The following is a 24,248-nucleotide window of genomic DNA, read 5'->3' on the forward strand; positions in this document are numbered from 1 at the left end:
TATTTTGGTAGAAAGCAGTCACTTTGTGGTTTGAAATATTAATGAAGTAAAACAAAAATAACTTTGTTTATAACCCAAAATGTATTTAATTTATTACGACCAACGAAAGTTGATTTGTACCCTGGTGATGTTTGCGTTAAGCGAAACTGGTTGATCGTAATACATTAAATAAATTCGTGGTCATAGACAAATTTCTCATTATTTTATTTCGTTTTTATGTATTTATGTTGCAAAAAGGTATGAAGTCATAAAAAAAATGTATGAAGACGACACACCATCAAAGAGGATTCTAATGGCACGAATACACTTGCGAGCTGAAACGGTACTCGAATTATGGGAAAGGAAGTAAGCAATAGTAAATTGCGCGAAACGCCGCCTGCAGTTGCTTCTTCCTTTACCATAATTCGAGGCTAGTTTCCCGTTTCGGCTCACAATTGTATACGCAGCATTATATGCCTGTAGGAAGCAGTGCAGAATTCACACATGGATATGCTCGGCGGATCTGATCGGCTCTTGCCGAGGCAACACACACATTCGAACATTCGAGCGGCGAGCATTTCATGCAAGGTATACATTTGCGAGCCGAGCCTAGTTAAGAAAAGCCCAATAGGGCGTTAATAAATAAACATTTCCAGGGAGCACCCCACGTTTCGCTGGGGGTTGTGGATTACCCCCAAGATCACCCCGGTAGGGTCCGAAGAAGTTCAGCCTCGGGGTCTCTAGATCTTAATGTCCCTGAGTGTCGGTAGACCTAAATATGGACGCTGTGGTTGGTTTGGAAGTGAACAACACATCCGATATTAAGGCAAAAATAACTGAGAAAGGTTCAATTTGTGGGCGACCAGGGTTTGTAGCACATATGATGATTATTTAACTATTTAAAACGATATATAATAAAATTTCTGCGTATAGTGAAAATATTGTTTTTTTTTCATATTGAAATCATCATTCATAAAAAATATTCCCTAATTTTTCACGGTTAGAGAGATTTCTTTTGCAGGTTTCCATAAAATGTACCTGGAAAAAGTGATGAAATTTTCTGTTGTAGCAGCTAAGCTACATTAAATGAATTAGGGTTTGCATTGTCAGTATCTCCTGTATAATACAGATATTCTCCGATGTACACTGCATCATGTATCACTTCTATGTAAAAGCCTTTTTAGGCGTATATATAAATAAATAAATAGATAATATATTTTCTCAGAAAATAATTACTGAACCAACCTGTGTATTTTGTTGACTGCCCGCTTGTAGGAAAGAAGCCATCCCAACGCGGAGGGAAACTACCCGCGCAAGGGTCGCTAATGACTGGTGGGTACAAAAATGCAATTCAGTTAATATCAAAATAAGCACACTACCCAAAAAACATAAAGCAGTTGTATAAGTACTTAGAATAACGTAGGTGTTGTTTTGGAACCCTTTTTCGGAGTAGCTTTGAGCTTTGCGGAGCTTTTTGTAGTGGGGGGATAGCAGTTCACGTGCGCGCGCGCTCCCCGCTCGATACGCGTTCCGCCAATCCGCTCAGTCCGCTGCCGGCTGTCGAGAGAGGAGTTTGTCGCGCATTGTTCGGTTTTCCCGGCTGTCACGCCGACGAAATAATACATCGATTTTGTGATAAAGTAAGTATTCAACCATCAAAATTTAAACGCGCATTAGTGAAACATGTGTAAACAGTGAATAATAGCAGCGAAATTGACGGGTTTGTTGTTAATTTGAGCAGAATTGATCGATCATCTCGTTGTGTTATTGTTTGTTTGTATTCCGCGCGTTTGCCCGTAACGCCGACCTCCGAGGTCTGTGAACCGCCGAATTGATAATAAGAGAATAAAGTGTTCTGGTGTACATTTTTCTCACGCACTCTCCGCTGACGATGGGTTGCCATGTTTGTTGTGTTTTGGCGACGACTTCTGCGCAAGGCGGACGATAGTCACATTTTTCAATTCTCCCTCCATTTCCTCACATAAAAACAAAATAATGAATCCTAATCGACACATTTGTAATTATCGCAGCTCGATTGCGCTTGTTATATTGAATATTCGTTTGGAATAAGATTGTTAATTTTGGGGTCTTTGCACGAGGGTGACGCGCGCCGCCAGTATTGATCCGTCGCGGCGCTCTCGGCGCCCTATTAATAACATCCCGCCACGGGAATTATAAATAACCGAAGCTTTAGGAATTTATCAGATTTTAGCGACAAAATGATCGCATTATCCAGTCCATAGATAATTCAAAGAGAATTGTCAAAAATTGCAATGTTTAAATAAGCTCAGATTCTTTGCGAAGGTGGAAGTTGAAAGGCTGCCGCCGCCCCCCACCAGGAGGCGCTAGTGTTCCACAGATGACAAACGTAGCGGTGATTTTCATTCACGTGAAAATGGTAGTGAAAATAATTATGATCTGCGGTGCATAAATCATACCTTATAAACTTTAAATCTTGTGTTGCTTTAAATTCTTATCCGAAAGGTGAATCATGTAAGTAAACTTTTTATTCAAATATCATTCGTTATTGACGGACTGTGGTCCATTTTTGTATTTTAATTAACAGCTCCAATCCACCTATAAATTACGTTTGTGTCTCTTTTCTTATCTCTATTAAAAATATAAGTCCCAAAAAGTGCTTCATTCCAAAAATTACGGAAAGAAAAAAGTCGGTGAATAAGCATTCAAATAATTGTCCTAAACGAGAACTTTTGATAACCATTCTTTCTGATAATATTATTCGTATCGTAAATCAGTTCATATAACTACATTTTTCATATAAATATTTATTTAAAGTAAAAGGTAGGTAGGTACTAATTTAAAACTAAATTATGGCTGCAGACAAAATCATAGATATTATTTACATTAGAGACCATAGACCACGCAAGCAGTCAGCAGTAATAGTCAATTTGTATGACTTGTTTATACAATATGTAACCAAGTATGTACCTACCTGGTAGCCGAGCCAAAACAGTTACATATTTATAATTACATCCTAAATCTTAAATTCAATGTGCAGACTGCAATGCTCCAAAATAAATGTCTGACTGTCTGGTTTTAAACTTCGGAATTTTAAAGGTGAGGGCTGCTCCAAGCATATTCTGCGATATTCTGAATAAATTATTCCCAATAAAAAAAATTAATCCTAGATAAGCTCAACATACAAGCTTCGGTAATACTCGTAGATATGTGGGTGTTTGATATCCCGAATTGCCTACTCAGTTTTTTTGTTCCCTTGCACGAGTTTGCGTTAGCCCAACTGACGAGCAGGCGTTTGAAATTGCCTTCGAGAAAGGGATACACCCTCCCTATGCCCTGTAGCTCTGTAGGCCTCGCATTCTTCCCGTTCTAAACCCTCCTCAAAGCATTCCATCCAGATATTTCTCATACCCAACTTCATCTCACGGTGTATTATTAATTTACTAATAATTATTATAAATGCGAAAAATAACCGAGACGGCAGAGAATTTTGCACGTTAGACGCTTCTACCGGATTTCGAAGACAATGCTTATTATGAATTCATTCTTCATCAACCCATATCTCTTAACTATCTTTTGGATTAAGTGAATTACCCTCCTTTCAAGGCAAAGATTCAACCCTTCATTTCATAATTATTAAGCAGAACCTCTACACGGAATCTCCAAATACGATATCGACCCTGACGAAAAGCTGAGGGCTTCCTGTGTGCATAAAATCTATTTCATGTTTCAATTTATGGAAAATGACCAAAGAAATAATATCTTATTTACAAAACGATCCCAATAAGATTCCAAACAGCAATATAATGCTGCGTATACATTTTCGAACCGAAACTCGAACCGAGCTTGGAATTATGGGAAAGGAACGAAGCCACCGCTAGTGACGTTTCGCGTCATTTGCTGTTACTTTGTTCCTTTCCCTTGGGCTCGCGTTTCGTTTCGCCAATATATACGTACCTTAATATTACGTATTATTAGTTGATATGTCCCAGATTTGAGGGGATTACTCGCTAATGATTAGACAATTTAACAAAATGGATGTAATTTAACAAGCAGTTTAGTTGAGACAATGCACATATATAGTTAAGATCTAAGATGAGTAGCTGTCAGGTCAGGATTGGATGGGTAACAATACGCGGCAATCTCGTGTCTCGTGTCTAGCTGCTGCGGTTGGCTAGCCACGTGGAATAAAATGACCCCTCCTCCCCATCATCTTCCCATTCTCTCTACAATGCCACTTGCTACCTTACTCACATCGTATTCAGAGGCGTGCAGTCCATAAATCCTGAAATGCTGTGCCTTCCTTAAGAAAAACGAGAGTAAACATAATTAAATCAAAACAGAAACAATGTCCGATAAATGTAAATACATGTTTTTTCCATGTATTTGAAGAGTTTTTTATGCCGCAATAAAATAAAATTCTACCCTAACATCGTTTCTACTTATCAGATTTACATTTCAGTTGCAACCTGCCAAAATACTAGGTATCTTCCTCAAGAAATCGGGCAAGTCACTCACAAATTAACACTATGCCTGGCTTTTCTATTCTGTTTTCGACTGTTTTTATTTTATTTATTATTTCTAAAGGTAAAAAAAGCTAAAGCTAAGCTTAAAACTACTCATTATTGCACAACGAAAGATTCACAGCTTATATTTGGTCATATAGCAGTGTACGCCACTAATCGTATTGTACCATAAATATTTCTACGCAATCGAATTTACTCAGCTGTTTTTAAAATCACCGTCTAGTGTTCGCCACAGAACATAATATAATAACTAGATGCGAAATAAGTTTAATAAGCTTAAATATGTTTGTAGTTGTAATGATGGTCTTACCGCCAAGAGTTCTATTATAACCTCCACGTTGATGATAAATAGTGAAATGAAATTTATTCTTTCGAAAAAATTCATAATGTATAGTTTTTCAATTCTACTTACGTCTTATGTCATTGTGAAATTTATATTTGCTATTTTACTCCTTTCTAATCTCAAACCCTCTGGTAAAAACTGTATAAACTCTCGTTACAATTCTTATAACCTCTCCCAGATAATAACTGAATATTTGCGGCAAGTTAGATAGTGAAATATACTCTCAGTATCGCCTTGATGTAAGACTACCGTGACCACTTGCCTTGTTTGGTGATCAGATCCAAACATTCAATTTATTATTTATCAACTAGCCTTCAGCCTCACAATACACCACAATTTGGGATGGAGTAGTTTCCCTGCTCCAGATGGTTGGGAGCTGATGGGACTCTTGTGCGGTATTCACATTTAAAAAAAAAAAGTTTATCAATTTAACGGGGCAGGGATTACTAAAAACCCTTCTCCGTCTTAGGATGGGTTGTTTCATAGAATATGAACAATTCATCAAATTTAAACGTTCATTTTTTGGTTCCGTTATTATATTACTATAGGCCAGTTACTTGACAGAACTGAAATAATAACAGAACTGGAAAAGAACTTTCACAAAACTTGAAAATTTACTTTGAAATTTGAAGAATTGTTCAAATTCTCTGAAACAACTCGTCCTTAATGTCATTAAATAAGGAATGTCAACTAAATGTCATAACTAAATGGTCATGTTATATTTAATTGATTGAAATTTGATATTTGAATTCGCAAAAAAACATAAATTTATATTAACTATTACTGAATGGTACCTACTTGTTATTCTCCTTCTCAACAGATTAAGCCAAAGAAAGGGACGTACCTTAAGGCGATGCCATGCGTAGTAATGCAAAATCATGTGTTTTTGGTTTGAAAATTTTGTCGCCTAGAAATGTTTCAGATGCTTCAATTAAATACTGCGAGTAGAATACATCTTGGCCTTTGAAATTATCGAGTATTTTTTAGATAAGTCTTTTTATAAGTCCAGAAAAAATAATGTATAAGGCCTATGAAAACTGCTTTAAAGTTCAATATCTCCTACTTACTAACCCGTTTTCGGTTATGATTTTATTGTATAATGTGGCAAGTTAAGTTATTTATAAAATGATCGAAAAAAAAATATTTATGTCTGAACATCATCAAAATAAAATAAAAGGCACTTTTTGGCCATGTTTTTTTCTTGCATAAATCAAAACAGGCGGATGGTGTTAAGCGGGAATTTAAACCTTATCGCTGTCTACGTAAGGGTTGTTATTGATAGAGGCTCAATTTAAAATATTACACGACGTAGTGCATCGCCTTAAAAGGATATTTTTGCCTCATAATGTTCAAAGCGTTTTTCTACATCGGCTACAGATTAATCTGAACGTTATTCTTTCGTTTACTGTCTAAAGTTTATTCCACTTCCTCCAGAATTTGGCTTATTTTTTGAATACCACTTTATAACATTTTTACGTTGATTTTCCCTTCAAAGATGCACCCAACAATAAACTGTATCTATACCTACGTAACTAGTAGCCGTAAATAGTACTTCGCTAACTTATATATTTAACTACAGAACTTTACACAAACTTAGCCGGCTCCCTCACGGGTTGTTGTGAAATCAACATCGCCCGCGTACAACAAGAGTACGCAACATCGCTCCCATGCCGCACTAACCAGTATACGGGCGCCAATAGAAATATATGGAAAGCAGCGAACGTGGTATCACGTTTTCTTACTCTGTCCGGCTTATGTTGATCCCTTACCGACCTATGAGGGAGCGGGCTTATCTGTGTATAATATTCAAATTTTGTGAACCAGAGTTAATTAGAGCCTTTTTTATGAAAATCACTCCAAGGGTGCTGTACAATTTATTATGAGTTCCTGGGTTTTATATAATTGTATTTTTTACAAACTGATACAGAAAACACCTTAGCAGTTCACTTCGGATAATTCAGATAATATTACAAACTAGCTTTACCCACCACGCGTTTCCATGGCTCAGTCTGTCTGTGCCGATAAAGAGGTAATAGCGGGTGTTGCTTTCTCGTCCAACAGATGGCACTTTAAAAAATTTACTTAAGGAACTCTTAAGGATTAGAGATTTTTTGCAGTTTGCACTGCACTGTTTTTCAAAAAAGCATGTTTTATACCTATATAGAATATATGTATAAAAAAACACACGCATATTCGAATGCAACGTTATGTCAAAATTTCAAAGCAATTATTGAAAAACTTTCAGAGATTTAAGAGAAAATACCACGCACGCTCGGAAAATACTGAACAACAAATGATTTTTTAATTTTTCAAAATTTAATATTTATGTTTCTTACAACAAACATACATTTGTTACATGTTATAACGGATTATACATATTGCATTTCCTCACCGTAAAGAAATAAGGTTCTTGTGTTTGGTGAAGGAATTCTAGCTCAATTATATGAAATCGTGTAATGCATGTCAAATATTAAAACATTGTTAATAAATAAAAACCACAAGATTTATCAAAAACAGATTTTAAGAGTTTTTAAAATAATAACAGAAATTACGGATTCTTATGTTAGTTTTAGGTCATTTTTCAATTTAAGCTGAAATTCATTAATATTCAAATAATTATTTTACACATTTAGTTATTTACAATATCGCGGACTGTGAAGGTGAAAGGTGTCTGTATTTATGGATATGGCTGCGTGAAAAGGTGAGTTTTAAGTTTAGCTCTAAATTCTGTCGAGTCTGTGATCATTCTTAAATCATGTGGCAGCCCATTCCAGGCATAGACATATGAATATTAGTAGACCTGCCCTAAGTGATTAAAAGCGTATTATCCCCACTCCCCATACCGGTTCCATTGGAGCCGGCTGTGCTCGCGTATGGCCTCAAGTGAAATTTGAAAACGTGACGTCATCATTCTTGTGCGAACTATGGTCGAGGCAACATCGGTTCATTTTACGAAATAACACAGCAAAATGTTGACTTGTACTATGAAAACTTGTAAAAATAGATGTGAAAAAGAGAACTAACCCAATTGTCGTATTACATTCCATATATAATCATTATTTTACTTTATTTTAAGCATATTCACATCGTATAATATGAATCAGTTGTTACTATCACATCGAGAAACGTCTGGACGCGAAACACAAAGGTGGTTGTTTGCTGGGAAGTAAATTATGAACATTTATAAAAGTGTCTTAACTAAATACTTAAACGAAATATTCGACTCTGAAAATAGAACCGAATTTTTTTGCCGAATTTGGACTTCGCAAATTTGTTCATAACGTGGCGAGTAATTTGCGCTCCCATGTAAAAATGTCTATTCATTCAAAAGCAGATTTTACTTTTAAGAAGTAAATGGTGATATTATAATGCGAGATGCCTATTTACTGTCAGATTGATTTATTGACGAATCACAGTCAGCTTCACTCCCTTCGTTCTTCAACAGTTGATTTTACCCCTCGCCATTATCTTCTCGTCTATTAATTCCTATGTCTGTGATTCCAGGCTTTAGATACAGACACTCACACTCACCGAACTTGATTCCTTCAACCTTCCAATAGCTGAAGACGCTGCTGACCTAGAGGATGACTGTGCTGAATTGGCATTTCCGGAGCCAATGAGACTATGGTTTCCCTAATTAGAAGGAAATGGGGAGAGAAAGGTGGGGAGTAAATGACTATTCAGATCCGGTCACCAAACACGGCTAAAGCCATTAAAAAGCACTAACCAGCAACGTTTCAATTCTGAATGTTGGTCTTACAGCAGGGCGATACTGAGAGTATTTTCCATTCTATTATAAATTTCTATAAATTATATTGTAGCCTTGACTTTCCCACTTTCTTCAATCTCACACCATACCCAAAATTTGGATACAATTTCTCTGGCTCCGGGTATTTAAACTCTTGTTCGGGTTTCGCATTAAAATAAAATTGGAGAATGTGTTCAAAAAAACAATTTTCTTCCATTTTTGCGAAATTCACCTTTTACTGCTAACCACCTACATAAATACCATGGAATACATTTCTACCCGCGTCATAGAATAAACAAGAATACAAGAAATTTGATTTGGGCCTGTTGACCAAAAGACTGACCAATCTTTGTTTAAATTTCAAATTCAGAAGTTCGTTATGATCATTCGTCATCATCATTATGAAATTTTCGTTTCGGTCAAATGTAATGGTCTGTACGATGTCGAACACTGTTAAAGGGACAGAAGGTGTCCGAAATCGGCTAGAACTAAAAGGTACTATGTTAGTGACGACGTCGACTTCCGTTCAAATCTACAAGGAAATCAAGGTTCATGGGGTGAGGTTTGTCTAGGTCTTGGGTAGCGGATGCGTTTGCTCACCTGCTACGTGGCATGCCGGATCGGGAGATACTGGTTGAGGGAGACCTTTTGACCTCTCGAACTGGTCTCTCTCGACCCATCGCCTTGCACCGGAGTGGGAGGGATGGATTCATACATCCGTCACTCCTGGACACATTGACCTTCAGATTCCTACCCACCTCTCATACATTTTTTCTTCCCAAAACATCGTCCATTTCCTTTCCGTAAAAATAACATCCATACAGCACCCCCAAAGATGATATAGAACCTGAGAGTTTTTTTCCTCAGGGCCTCCTGTGTGGAGCTAATAAAAAAAATCTTATGCTTATTAGCTATTCAGTGACCCGCTTTATACAGGATGTTAGAGACGTGTCTGACTTACTCTTACTAGTAATTCCTGAGGTTATTTGGAGTACCTAATAAATGCTACATTCGATTACTTGATTATTTTTTTCACCCAAAAACATCACATCTGCCGGCATTTGACAGTTAGGGTCGAGTGATATGTGATTATGTTGTTGATTTTTTTAAATAACAATAACAAAAGGTGTCACCGGAGACCAACATTTAACTAACGTTTTTCTCGTTTTTGGGATTGCAATGGATAATGCATATTCTACAGTTTAAAACAATAAAAACAACATCAATAAACTCCAAATATTGTCAGGAATAACCGGTTAAAGTAAGTCAGGTATATCTCTTTAAACCCTGTGTTCTAAAACCATCCTACCATACTATACAGAGCTTGGGTTCAGCTAATAAAAATCTGAAATCTGGGTTCTTGATATTCCTTGGCCCCATCTTACTACAACTTCAACGGTTATGGTATAGAGAAACAAAAGCATTACAAAATATATCGATCTCATATTCATTCCTCGATCAATCAATCGACCACTCATGCATAATAATATTCCACGAATATAAGCGTAAAGAATTTGAAATCGATTAATAGGTGTGGGTATTAAATAAATCAATCGCGCGCTAGATTTTTTTACTCGAACCCATTGATTTACACTCGAATTAAATCGACATTATTTATTGTTCCTTCGACCGATATCTAAAAATCTTTTTTAAATTTTGGGATCATTATGAATAATGGAATCGTTTTTGGGGGAACGAATCAGGTCTCTGGATTGTATCGAAATATCTAGAAGCTTCGCTCTATCCCGCAGCAATCCGATTAATGTAACAAAGGGTTCATAATTGGGTTCATCAATATTACAGCTAAATAATTCAGTTCTTATTACTGCATTCCTGCCAATAGGTTCTTGAAGCTGCATAACGTATGAGTGTTTGCTCACTGTAAATAATATATTAGCTGGGTTAATTTAGTCCAACCCCTCGCCTTCTATTTCGGTTGTCCGTGAAAACACAAATAATAATGATTTTTTATGAATCTAGCGAACAAGGGCAGGGTGACAAATGTAGACACAGTCAGTGAAAGGACGCGGGCATTAGTTCAGTGTTATTTCGAATCTATTTAGCTGGATATTTGATTTTGATTTGATGCCGGTTCCTAACGAGGGTTTTTGCTATACGGGGATTCACCATCAACAGAATGCTGCTCTCGTTTGGTTGTGTATGAGGGGCGGAACACATCTGTGATGAATGTGCTATTGACGAGCTTCTGTTTGAGGATCTTTTGTGCTGATACGTGAAAGATTTCTATATTACTCACTACCAAAAGTGGTTATTTTCAAGTTTTAAAGTGATGGTTACCTTGTTTTCGGATTTATTATTTAATTGAGTCCATCACCCACTTAGACTTTTATGTAGAGTTATGATATTTACTGTGGGCTCGTTTTAGGCGAGAATTTCAAATGAAAGCTTTCCTTTACGCTTTTAAAAGCAAAAAGCTTCCCTTTGTTCCATTTTCTTAGCCTTCAATGGGACGTTTATCTTCAGCAGAATGTAAACTTTGAATAATATCTACTGTCGTGGACCACTTTAGAGAGTGAAGTTATCATACACCGCTGGTAGAAAGATTCACCAGCTTCTTAGCTACAAAGGCTAGGAATTCTCCTTACATGAACACTACATAATTTTATTGTTATCTGAAAGCACTAAATACATGGATGTCTATAAGTTTTTAAGATTCAATAAATAAAAACAGCCAATCAATTAAAAAAATATATACAGGGTGTATCGGCACTAACCCGACAAACTTTAACCAGCTATTCCTTGGCACATTTGGAGTAAAAAATGTTATGGGCACTTTGCTGTCCGGTAGCATTTTTTTTTCAATTAAAAACAAAAAATTTTAAAATTTCCGCACTACATCACTGTCATTGGCATTGCGTTTCGTGTTAAACAGCTGTTATAAGCAAGTGTGTCAAAAAGCGTCTTCGCTCTTTCGCACACACTAAATAATAATAGTTAAAAATGAGACGAATGGTGCCGTGCTATTTCGTTGTGACTGTAAACGTGCGCCAATATAGGTACACACGTGCATTATTCAACGGAATTCTAATAAAATATTTGCCAGATGGGTTTTCAAACTTTATCAAAGGATAAAACAGTGGTGACATGTGGTGAAAATATGAATAATAAATTTTTTATTAAAAAAAAACGTTACCGGACAGCAAAGTGCACATAAGATTTTTTACTCCAAATATGCTAAGGAATAGCTGGTTAAAGTTTGTCGGGTACGTGCCGATACACCCTGTATATGTATACGATTGTACGTATAAATAATTGTTAATAATTTTACAGTCTCTTGTCAATCATTCGCGCGAATATTATTATTTTTTATTGATTTTCGTTCCCAAATAGGACTACTAGTGCAAATGGAAATGCTAACATTATTACATTACATTATCCTAAATTAGGATGGTGATGATGTTTTATTTGTATTATTATACCTATATTAAAGTGATATTTATTGTTCCAGGTGTTGCAAAGGATGACAGTGTTGCGTCGTAGAGTCACAGGATCGTAGAAGGGATGGAGACCAGTCCCGCAAAGCGGGCAGCCGCCCTCGTGGCAGCCCTGATGCTGTTCACCAGCACTGCTACGGCCCTGTCGGTACTGCCGCATGATGTGCATCCTGGGTTTGGAATTAAGAAATTCGCAACCAACGACTCACAAAACAATCTCAATTTTAGAATTTTAGATGAGGAATATTCAAAGTTTTTCACGGTATTAGGTGACGGTTTAGTAATGACCACCTGCGACCTCTCACCACTCATAAACAAAGCCGTTAATCTCGTGGTTCTCGAACAGACTCCGAACAGCACGGCAACCCATCTAGTGCCGCTGTTCGTTTTAGACCGAAGAGATATACTACGGTTCAAGTCGGATGTCCTGCAGGCGAAAGGGCAGGTGATAGAAAACTCCTCGCCGGGAACGAAAGTAGAAAATGTTCCTATTCTCTTAGCCACCTCGATATTTGATACGACACCTATCATTTACAAGTTCATATCCGGCAACGACGACAACGCTTTTGCTCTACAAGATAGTGATACTTTGAAAGTCATGCCAAACGTCACAGTCGAGTACGCCAACCGAGGCGTGTGGCTGGTCACCGGAAAGCCATTGGACAGAGAAAAGAAAGACGAGTATGTCTTACGAATTCAAGCTAGCGATGAACGAGGGGTCAAAAAGACTGTTGCAAAGATAATAGTTGAAGTGACCGATGATAACGATAATGCACCCGTGTTTTTGAGAAAATATTATCGATTTAAGGTTAATGGAACTAAGGTTTTAGACAGAAGTGGTAATGCAACTGTCATTTGGAAACGATTTACATCCATAGGCAAAGTAGAAGCCAAAGACGCAGACGGAGACAAGATTGCATACAGCCTCTCAGCTCCGAGCAATTTGATCGTCATTGTTCCCCAGACTGGAGAAATGCTGTTGACCGGACAACCGACTGAGTCACAAATCGAAATCAAAGTAGAAGCACACGATGTTGCTACCCCATCACTGAAGTCAAATAGCCCAGCCGTAGTATTCATAGATTTCGTTCATCCTGCCGATATCGTCAGCGAAGGTGTCGAGATGACCAATGAAGTTGGCCAAAACGATCACCGCCGTAAGAAGCGAAGAGTGACCAGAGCCGTGAGGCCCACAAAGAGAATCGAGTTCACGGAAGCGGATGGTGAGACGGAAGGTCGGAGTGTGTTTCAGTTAGAGAAGGAAACGGATAGAGAAACCTTTAAAATTCGCGATGAAAATGTGTGGGTTACCGTTGAGTCAAGTGGTGTTGTGAAAGTGAAAAAGAAGTGGGACTTCGAGGAACTAGGACCCGAGAAAACCATCGACTTTTGGGTGACCATCACAAACGCTGGCAATGGTGGTAAGTAGATATTTATTTGTTCATTCTGGATTTCATTACATTTATAATAATTTAGATAAGTGTTTTGGTACTACGCATTCCTTCATCATTTTCAGTCGTCTTCTTCAAGGGTGAGGGAAGATATACAAAAATGTTTCTAATGACGAAATGGTAGCTAAAAATGTTAAAGCAATACTATTTTTTGGCCTTAAATTGGTTAGTTATGAATGCGGCTCCATCACTCTTATTATATGGGCTCTGTACTCTGATTTAGTAAATATTACGGCGTTTAAAATCGCCAAATGTAACAGCTCAATTGAATCCACTGTTGTCCGCATATAATATACATATATAATGTAAAGTAATAACATAAGATTGACGACAAAACTCTTGGAAACTAAAAGCGATTAAAAAAACAATATGCGGGCCTTGTCGCCGGCATTTACCAAAGTAATTCAAGTATTTCCATAGCGTGCACGTGGCTCCACGCCCAGACGTAGCTACGGGGGTATATTTGCCATATCAAAGGCTTCACAACGCTTGGCTACGCGCCCCGGAATATATTATTGACATTGCGGATTTTGTAAAGAGAGCCTAACCCGAGCACATGTGGTCAAAACATTACCCAACAACTGTGGAAGCATGTCAACGGAATGAAAAACATGCTCGTGACGCGAAAACAAACGTGGAATTAAATGTACGAACGGGAATGCTCACAAGTTTTAAGCTTTTTTTAGTTTCTCCGGATGGATTGTTTTAGAAGATATTATATTTTTCCTGATAAACCAGAGGTCCTTATTTATAGGACACGGTTTTATAACGTATACCACCGAAAGTAGCAATAAAACTAGGCGACCTCATCCAGTAGCGATTTCATGTCAATAACGTGTTCGATTGTGATATATGTACAAAAAAACTAAACTTCAATATTTATAATGTATATTTCTAAAACGGTTATTGGCTATTCGCGGAAAGGTTGCCTCATTAGCTCAGCGGTTTCGAGCCGTCAGTCGTCCGGCTAAATGTTATATCGGGAGAGAAAGTATTTTTTGGGTAAGTGATAATATTTTCGAAGTTGGATAATCCTTCGCCTTTAACTCTCGAAAAAGGTTTTCTACTAATTAATTGAATACCGAGAGAAGTTTTGAGATCATAATAATAATTGGATAATTTGTTTTTTTTTACAATAGCTCCACACAGGTGGCCCTGAGGAAAAAAAATCCTTCGGGGCCTGTGTCATCTTTGGGGATGCTGTGTGGAGGGTCTTTTTGGGAAAGGAAGGAGACAAATATCTAGTTAGGAAAAATGTATTAGGGATGGGTAGGAATCTTGAGATCAATGTGTGCAGGAGTGACGGACGTATGAATCAATCCCTCCCACTGCGGTGGAAGGCGATGGGTCGAGAGACAGTCCGGCTGGAGAGGTTAAAAGGTCTCCCTCAACCGGTCTCTCCCTATCCGACCCGCCAAGCGATAGGTTATCTAAAGCATCCACCACCAAGACGTAGACAAACCTCACCCCATGAACCCAGGTACCCCAGCTAAATCACCAAAAGTAGCGAACCACTTGGGGTGTTGGTTATCCAATAAATGCTTCCCGGGGTGGCCGTACCCATACCCGCCTCCCAAATTGTATATCACCGTTCTTGTGGAAAATCACTGTGATCGAATCAAATTGATCGAAATCGGATTGTGGTCAAGGATTAACAATTTAACTAAATTATTAACAACGTCTAATATATTACGATTCATGATAATAAATTACGTTAGAATACTTTCAAGGTGTTACTCAGGCATTATGTTGCACTCTTTCACCATCAGGGATAATTGTAGGTGTACTTCGTATCTTTGATCCTCCCTCGGTCCTACCCTCACCAACCTCCAACTGCCACCCCCTAACTTCCTTTCATCCTCAAACGATACGCGATCCATCCACGTTACCATCTTCATTTATTCAGCGCCTTACCGCGGATTTTTAAAGGAAAACACTTCATCAAGCGTATTCGTGACATGGGTACAAGGTACATCGTAAGAAGAAATAATACATTTTATAAACGGGCATATTATCTCTTTTTATTTTAAATTAGTCTTTAATCCCCAATTTCATATAAATTTACGCAAGAAAAATTATAAAATATCACAAAGAATGTAAAATGAATCGAGAGCAAAATGTAAACAATCACTAAAAAACCGATCCAAAGCGTATCTTGTACCCTTGCTTTTGGCCTACCCACCCCTCTCCCGCCCCGCAGCCCTCCCCTTCAGGAGCGAGTCCGGGCGTGGCGAAAAATCAATAGCTACGGCTGCCTAGAGAAGGCGGGGGTGGCTCCGGGTAGAAACCTCCCCCGGATTAGGGAAGGGGGCGGAGGGGTCAAATAAGAAAACTCACCCGCCGCGGAAAACCAAACCAAAAAGTTTTCGCAACCCGCTCACCGGTGCGGAAGGAGTTATGTATTTGTGCAAGAGAAATTTCCCCGAACGCTAGAGGAAACTCTCACAAAGGCAAACTTTGGAGAATTCAATCAAGGAGAGGATTAGAGGCTAGTTCCATTATTTTAGGTCCGAGTCACTCTGATTGGATCCCGGCCTGCTCTCGCTTAGTAAGTACCACCAATATTGGGAATAATAATTGCCTTCCTACATTATCTAAACGTTTAACTACTTATATATCCAATTTTCGTCAGCTTCCTGCTCCGGATTCGAAATAATAGCATTGTCTACATTGATGCGTAAAGAAAATATCCTGAAACTCATAAATATAATAATATTTTCCGGCTGGTCGTAAATAAAACAGTAAGTAGGCATTGTAATAGCGCTATGCGAGTATTATGGAAGTTATTGGATGTGTTGTTCCCGTTCAACTTTGCCGACTTATTTAATACGGGCCAAAGTTTTTTTCATCGGTTGTTGTTCTTGCCGGTTAGTTTATTTACCCATATCCAATATATCTATACAATCAAGCGCCTAATATTGCGTGTTTACGGAATATATTTCTCGATGAAACAGCTTAAAAGCATAGAACAGGGCCAACTTATTAATCAAAAGTCAAAAGGTCTTAACTTCCATCGAATGTTTCGTGCTTAATTCTGAACCTAATGAATTGGCCTTTTTTATTCACTTTAATTGAAACATTACGCAAGAGTTTTTTATGACAGTTTTCTCGTTTTGACATCCACCAAAACTGCATTTGTTGGTAGGTAGTTAGGTACTCAACTCAAAAACTGAAAGCATTTTTTTAAATCTATCATAGATTCACGCCGAAACTTATTCCAAACTTTTTTCAAAAGTAGTCAAACTGCTACTTTTCTCACATGTTTATTGTATATCAATTTTTCTGCAGAGCACAAATTACAGAACCAAGTAATCCACCGATAAAACCCTGCTAAGCAACAGATAATAGATAATATTTATCTACTTATATTATTTAACTATACCAATGTTATATCCTTGCTCTAAAGAAATGTAAGTAAGTAATTTATGTAAGACTTAATGAAAACACAAATCACCATTGCATAAATAATTATAATGATCTAGAAAAACTAAAAACATACAATATTTCCATCAACTAACTTTCCAGCAACTTTATATTAACTGCACTATATACTTAATACAATGGAATCTTTAGAATTATACTATCAAAACTTAAGAGGTCTCAGAACCAAGACACATATTTTTCTTCAAAATGTATTATTAAACAACTATGACATTATATGTCTCAGTGAAACATGGCTTAACAATTCAATCTTTAATGAGGAACTTTTCGATCCACGGTACCATATTTACAGACGAGATAGAGATTATCATAACCTCAATCAAAATCGCGGTGGTGGAGTTTTAATTGCAGTCAAAAGTAAATTAATTTCTGATCAAAAACTAGAATGGGATTCTGAAGCGGAAGACATATGGGTAACTATATCACTTCCTGGTAAAAAAATTCACATATATACTTCGTACATCCCACCTGACAATAAACATCTTATAAATATTACTTCTCACATAAACAAAGTATCACAGATTATGACGGATAACAATAATGACAGTTTCATTACAGTGGGAGACTACAACCTACCTCACTTACTTTGGTTACCAATAAATGACAACTGTGATTATATGTACACTGAACCCATCAATTCATTAAATCCCGCCCATTTTAACTTTATAGAATTTTTATCATTTAATAATCTGCAACAATATAACTCTCAGAGTAATAATATAAATAATCGCATTCTTGATTTAGCTCTAAGTAACATACAACTGAAAATTACTCACAATAACATTTCATTAGTACCAGAAGATATTTATCATAAAACACTGCTAATTTCAATTCCTATTAAAAATAAAAATAAAAACCTGAAAACTAACACAAAGCAAGTATTACAATTTAGAAAAGCAGATTATTCAATGATAAACACAAAACTAAACGAAATTGATTGGGATCATAATCTGAACCATCTGAATACTCAATCCGCAACTGACGTCTTCTACAACATATTGAACAATATTAAAATAAATTACATACCAACTAATATGCACAATATTGTTTGTATTCTTATGGTTACCAATGTATCGATAATATTTTATTTTATATAAATTTTAGTTTTTTTTTTTTTTCCCCTTTATTTTTGTTATTTTTGTTGTATTATTTTGTTCTATTATTTTATACAATTCTTTTATTTTATATAATTATAACTTCACATTTCTCATAAATTTAATTATTTCTTCTAATGCTGTCTTACGTAAAGTCACAAGGAGGAAATCCGTAATTGGTTTTATTTTGGCTATTTTACTTATGTACAATCTGTAAAAATATAAACTGTTGATTTCCCAAAAAAATGAATAAATAAAAAAGTAAGATTTATTATTATTTCATCCACGGCGGCTGAGTAAAAGTAACCGCGCTAACCCTTTTCAAATGTCAAACATAATATTTCAAACTTCATATTCATACATCACGCCCGCTGTTATTTTGCACACGTGAATCTGTGTCTGGATAACATACAGTACCTACGTTCACAAGTGCGTAGACTGTGGTAGATCTGAGATTATGAATCGCAGGGAAACCTCCGAAGTCGGATACAGCCATAGACTGATACACCCGATATAATAATATACATATAATGTCATTTTTTAAATGTAAATACAGCACAAGAATCTGTCCAACTGCTCTCAACCCTATGGCATCCCCGATTCGGGTATGTTGTGAGGCTGAATGTAGTGAGGAGGGGAAGGAGATAGGGAAGAGGAAGGTAAAGGATTACCTGGCTATTCAGATCTGGTCACCAAACACGGTTAAAGCCATTTCAAACAACGCTTCAATTCTGAATTTGAACACATATCGCTTGAATAAATTTTCATGAGCTTAATAAGTGTTCCTATATTTTCTATCGGCAAAAATTTGTGGAAACACTTGTAAATATTCAAATATAAATGAGTATTTTCCCTTTGGGGTATGGAGGTTTTTTATGGTGGGGTACATTTTGCTACATAAACTTTATACAAGAAACCCAATACGTACCGTGAAATTGTTGATCTCTATATTTTATAACTGGTGGTGAAAATGTAATAAAAAATTAATCGTCAACAAATTGTTGGGTCCAAACGTTTTTTAACCAACTAATAGTGTCTTCCCGACTTGTTTTAACAGACTCACCATAATAAAACTGTTGCACTTTTTTTTATGTTTTTTCAACTTTTTGTGAATAGATCACAATACGCATCTTCTCCTATGCATGTCATATTATTGTGGTGCTATTTTGATGATTTTTATTTTTTTTTTATTAGGGAAACAAACAGTTATTCATATTATATTAAAAAATTGTATTTTTCATGGTTGCATAAACCATTAAAGTTTCGGCATAAGACACATCATTACTAAAACGTAAAATTGATAATAAACTTATAGTGGAATCGATAGAAAAAGATATTGTAAAAATTTTAAAAAAGTGTACATTTAAATATATTTCAATTTATATAACACCGTTTAAGTAAGCTCCTGTTGACAAGTTACTTCCAGTAGCTTCGCGGGAAAGTAATAAGTATATACAGGGTGTATCGGCACTAACCCTACAAACTTTAACCAGCTATTCTTTAGCACATTTGGAGTAAAAAATGTTATGGGCACTTTAAGATATTATTATATGAAATTACTTTGTGACAAAACAGAAATAGGTTAGGTCAGGTCGTCAGGTGTGTTTTGTTGCCTTCACTTTTCTTCATATTTTTCTTCAGTGTTCTGTTTTTTCTAAGTATATTTACAGATCTAATTATTCTTTGAGTTTGGTTTGGTTTGAATGGCCAGAGTCCAGAGCAAAGGTTCGGTATGCAGCCGGAACAACGTACTGATGGGTAGAGATGGTCGATATTCCTGTCACGGTTACAAGGAACCGGTTTCTTTGCTACACTGGAGCCGTCGATATTATTTCTCTGAGGAACCGGTAATTTTTGAAACTGGTTCATTTTGGAATGTTTAACAACAGTGAAAAAATGTTAGTGTAAAATTCTAAGAAAGTGTGAAAATATTTTTAATTTATAAGGAATCGGTTTCTTTTCCTCAAAATATCTCTAGACACATCAACGGTCTCCGGTAACTGGAACCGCAGTGACAACCTATCGCAGATATCCATCTCCACACTGATCGACCGCTACGGGAAGCTGCGGTCAGTCAGGCTTCAGCGCACAATGGACCGTCGGACGTGGTTTAAACTATCCGGAGGTATTGCTAATGAGATGCGCACTGTCGACCAAACACCGAATTTCGATCAGCTGATTTTTATATCTGACTCCTTTACTAAGTTTTTTCTTAATATAATAACTGTTTAGTTTTTAACACATCCGTAAATAAATATCATTTTAAATTTGAACATCACGCAATAGTTCCAACTGCCCGAAGCTATTAAGACCATGACATCCGCCATTAGAATCATCCTCCCAACATAATATTATGTTACAAAAGAAATGTAGAGGGGGATGTTGGAAAGTATCTGGCTATTCGGATCTGACCACTGACATGGTTAAAGCCATTTCAAGAAACACTTTTAGAAGTAAAAATAATTTTTTTTTTTATGTAGGTAGTATCAACTATATCAGCAGTATTAAAGCTTACCGTTTAAAAACAGCTTAATTGATGATAAATATGTCGATATCCGAATTAATTCTGTCACCGGCCATTGGCAAGTTAGTCCTGCAGGTTGAAAGACAAAACAATCGCTGTCGGTGAATGGGATAAATAACTGTTGGGAACATAAAATGATGTTCTACCTACACGATTGTTCCACGAACTAGACTGAAAACATGTGTAGCTAAGTGCACATTCCTTCTCTCAAAATTATTCTCTCAAAACTATAATGATGAAAAATTTTTAAAAGGAAATTAAATCAAAACCTATGTGTAATATTGGATTCAAAACCAACTTTCACATCAAATTTTGAATATGTAATAAAGAAGGTACCGAAAAAGTACATTTTCTTATAAGAAAGACTAGAATTTTAAACAGAAAAACTACAGAGATCATTTTTTAAACTATAGTTGCTCAAGGACAGTGCAGTTAAAAATGACGAAAGATGATATAATCGAATTAGCTCAAGGATTTTTTTCTTTTTCACATTTTTCGTTAGAGAGTGGTTAATTGTCTTCAATTATTAAATATTACAATTTTTTAGGTTTACTCAATAAGTTATTTCTCTTATTACAACTTCAGGGAGTATTAAACGCATATATAGTAGTTGTACTGATTTTTCAAACAATAATCGATATAAGAAACAAACAATAATAACAAGATGATTTTTCAAACAATAATCGTTATAAGAAATATTCACAACAAATGTTCATCCTCTGAACAATTCCTACACAGTCAACTCGCCGTAGCCAATATGTTTATCCCACGCCTCCGAGCTAAGATAGTACCTACTCACATGTCTGTTTTCGTTTTCATTTATTCTGCCTTACATGAATTAGTCATGAATAGTCATTGAACCTGACCTATCCAAGATCAGATATTAGCGGGAGTTCCACAAGGTGGGCGTGTAGGCCCGTTTATTTGAACCCATCAAAAAAATAGTTTGCGAAATGTTTCGCCTAGGTACGCTCGCTGTGTCCCATTATATGAGGCTCGTTTGTCCTGTATGTGCCAGAATTTTTCCAGATGTGCCGTGGTTTTAACTTCAAATATATTGCGCATTGATTTACACATTGCGCTGTAACTACTTTAATAGTGCCTACTTACTTCTTTTGTACTCTTGTTTTTATACATACTTATTGAAATTCGTTGTACAACATTCAATAATAACGAAACTTCACACTTGTATTGTACTTACTACTATCTATCACAGTCATTTATGATGTTATGTACTATAAAATTATTATTATACCCCTTTGTACAACCTACCCGTTATAACGCATACATGTAAAACCTAATTATTAAACGTCATATATGGTCGAGTGGCTAAAGACGCTGTCCCGGTAAGACAAAGATCCTGGGTTCGATTCCTAGTTGTCACCGTTATCTTTTTATTTTCTATGTCTTGTTCTATTTAATATTCTTCAATGAAACAGTATTGGATTAAATATTATTTAGATAAGATGATTATCTTCTATCTTGTATACGTAAATACAGATTAGGTACACAGTAAAAATTGTGCCAATTGTGTAAAAAAATGGTGTAAATTGCGCCAGTGTTCAATACAAACACGACTAATTCCCTTATAGAAACTACATTATGGGTGATAGCTACCTACTCGGTATAAAGGCATATTGGCGTGACAAACTGCGATTTCGTGTTGGTACACAAAAATGTTTAATATTTTCCCCAAATCCGTGATTATTCGGTCAGCGGACACCGAAAGTCCTCTGTGTTGACCCCCGTCCACTCGAAAGGGTTAAAGCTAACCCTGTCGTTATAGAGAATTATTTCTGAAGTCGTAAAATCATTTCATTCAAATGTCCCTTATTACCCATCGTGTGAAAGGGTCAGAGGTCGAAGTGTGTGCAGGGTAGGTATTACACATTTGTGTTTGAAGTAGGTACCAAACATGCGTGCTGCTTTCACTTAAACCAAGCTTAAACCGCAATAATTGAACCTGTGGGGCGTTATACATATTAACGTTTACTATTGTGGAGATATTTCTGTGGAAATACCCCCGAATGATTATGTTTCTGACATTAGGGTTGTTCCGAATTCCGACGAATGCTTATGGAGTTTCAAGCTCATATCAGATGAATTATCAAGGAGATTTTGGTTTATCAGTAGGTCTAATAGGTCTAAAGGTCCATCAACTGAATGTGTATGTGTACCTACGTGTTATAGGAAAAACACATTGTGAACTACGCATGTTAACGGATTGGTATCGATTTGCTACCATGCTGACACTTTCACTCCTTTCGTATTGAAAAGCAAAAAGTTTCCAGCATATTTTCCTGGCCAAAGGCAGCCTCAAAAATGGGTCTCCAGCGGTCACTATTATTGCCCGGCAGTTCTCACTGGCTAGAAAAAGTCACCAGGAGCTTCTTTACTTGCAATATGAAAAATCGAAATCGCCATATTTCTTTCTATTGACGTATGTGTAGTAGCGATGAGCCGTTCATGAGCGAGCCGCAAAATTGAGCTAGCTCTTTTTGATGAGCCTTATTTGTATGACTATCGATATGTCGTACAAAGGCTGAATTGAACGGTTACTATTTTTTTATCCGGAGATATTTTAGAAAAGAAACACTGTATCGGGCGAGCACTTTATTCTCATTGCTCATATGCTCTGAGCTCACGGCTCTTGTTCAATTGAGCCGACGATCAATTTAGTCGACTCTTTGAGCTGTTCGAAAATATTGAGCTGGTACCGCGGCTCTCGCTCTTAATAAAATTAAATGCGTAGGTTCTGAAGCCTTAAACCCTTAATTTTCTAAAAGTTGAATAGAATTTTACAAAACCCAGAAAGGTATATGTTATTTCATATGGCGGATCAGTATAAAACAGTAAATAGAAGTACCCTTGGGTAAATATCAAACCGAGAGTTCTTAGAGGTTGATTTGTTTATAGTCCAGTTTCCGGTGCATGTGTGCCGTATTCTGAGAAATGTTACGAAGAAGTTTGTCGAGTAGTATGCAGTATTACATTATGAGTAAAACGGAATAGTATGCAGTAATGCAGTATATATTATCGTATGCAGGCGAGATTGTCAAAAGCTTTAGCTTCAATACAGCGCCAGAGGCACGGTGCGACGTTATTATGTAGGGCAGATGTATAAGAAACATACTTAATACTGAATTATGTTTAGAACGTATACCAACTCGTGCTTTCATGATTGAATGACCATTCTCAAAATTTGAGTTGATTGAAGGGAAACTTCGTGAGAATAATTCAAGCAATTTAGTATAATAATATGTAAGTTTGGCTGGGAAATATCATGCGCAAGAGGGTAGGTTTGTACGCTGTGGGTTATTCACCTTCTGTATAGTAGTTTATTGGTAGCTAAAGGCACAAAATTACAATACGAACTTTGGTGGTCAAGTTTAACTAAGGTTTCTTTTTGAAAGCAGGTGCCAAGGAAAATGAGCACAAGGGAAACTGCTATCAATACCAATAGGCAGTTTTATGTTTTCGCGAGGGTTCAATCTAATTTTGTATTGAAATTAAAATAAAATTATCCAATTTTATGGGATTTACGAATGAAATACGCTATTAATTTTTAGGGTTTCAACTTTTATAGAGGCAGGTACTTCTCTGTGCTAGAATTTAATAATATGGTAGGAAAGGTATTTTGGGAATTATTATTAGTGTGTTTGTTCATATTATGTACAGTTTAATGTTAATTTATTTAATTCACATTTC

General features: G+C 36.5%; 1 protein-coding gene across 7 annotated transcripts in view; it reads left to right on the plus strand.

Moving 5' to 3' along the window:
- Nucleotides 1–1,525: 1,525 nt before the first annotated feature.
- The window catches only part of CadN (neural cadherin), a 583,020-nt gene continuing 560,297 nt past the window's right edge, over nucleotides 1,526–24,248 (plus strand). For all 7 annotated transcript variants that reach the window (XM_089651425.1, XM_089651430.1, XM_089651427.1 and 4 more), the window contains exons 1-2: nucleotides 1,526–1,619; nucleotides 12,045–13,451. In XM_089651425.1, the coding sequence (XP_089507551.1) occupies nucleotides 12,098–13,451 (1,354 nt within the window). In that variant the 5' untranslated portion in view covers nucleotides 1,526–1,619; nucleotides 12,045–12,097. The remainder of the gene's footprint in view (nucleotides 1,620–12,044; nucleotides 13,452–24,248) is intronic.

The sequence above is a fragment of the Hesperophylax consimilis genome, chromosome 4, assembly GCF_061612785.1.
Source record: "Hesperophylax consimilis isolate HC1 chromosome 4, BYU_Hcon_1.0, whole genome shotgun sequence".
Taxonomy (NCBI): Eukaryota; Metazoa; Arthropoda; class Insecta; order Trichoptera; family Limnephilidae; genus Hesperophylax; species Hesperophylax consimilis.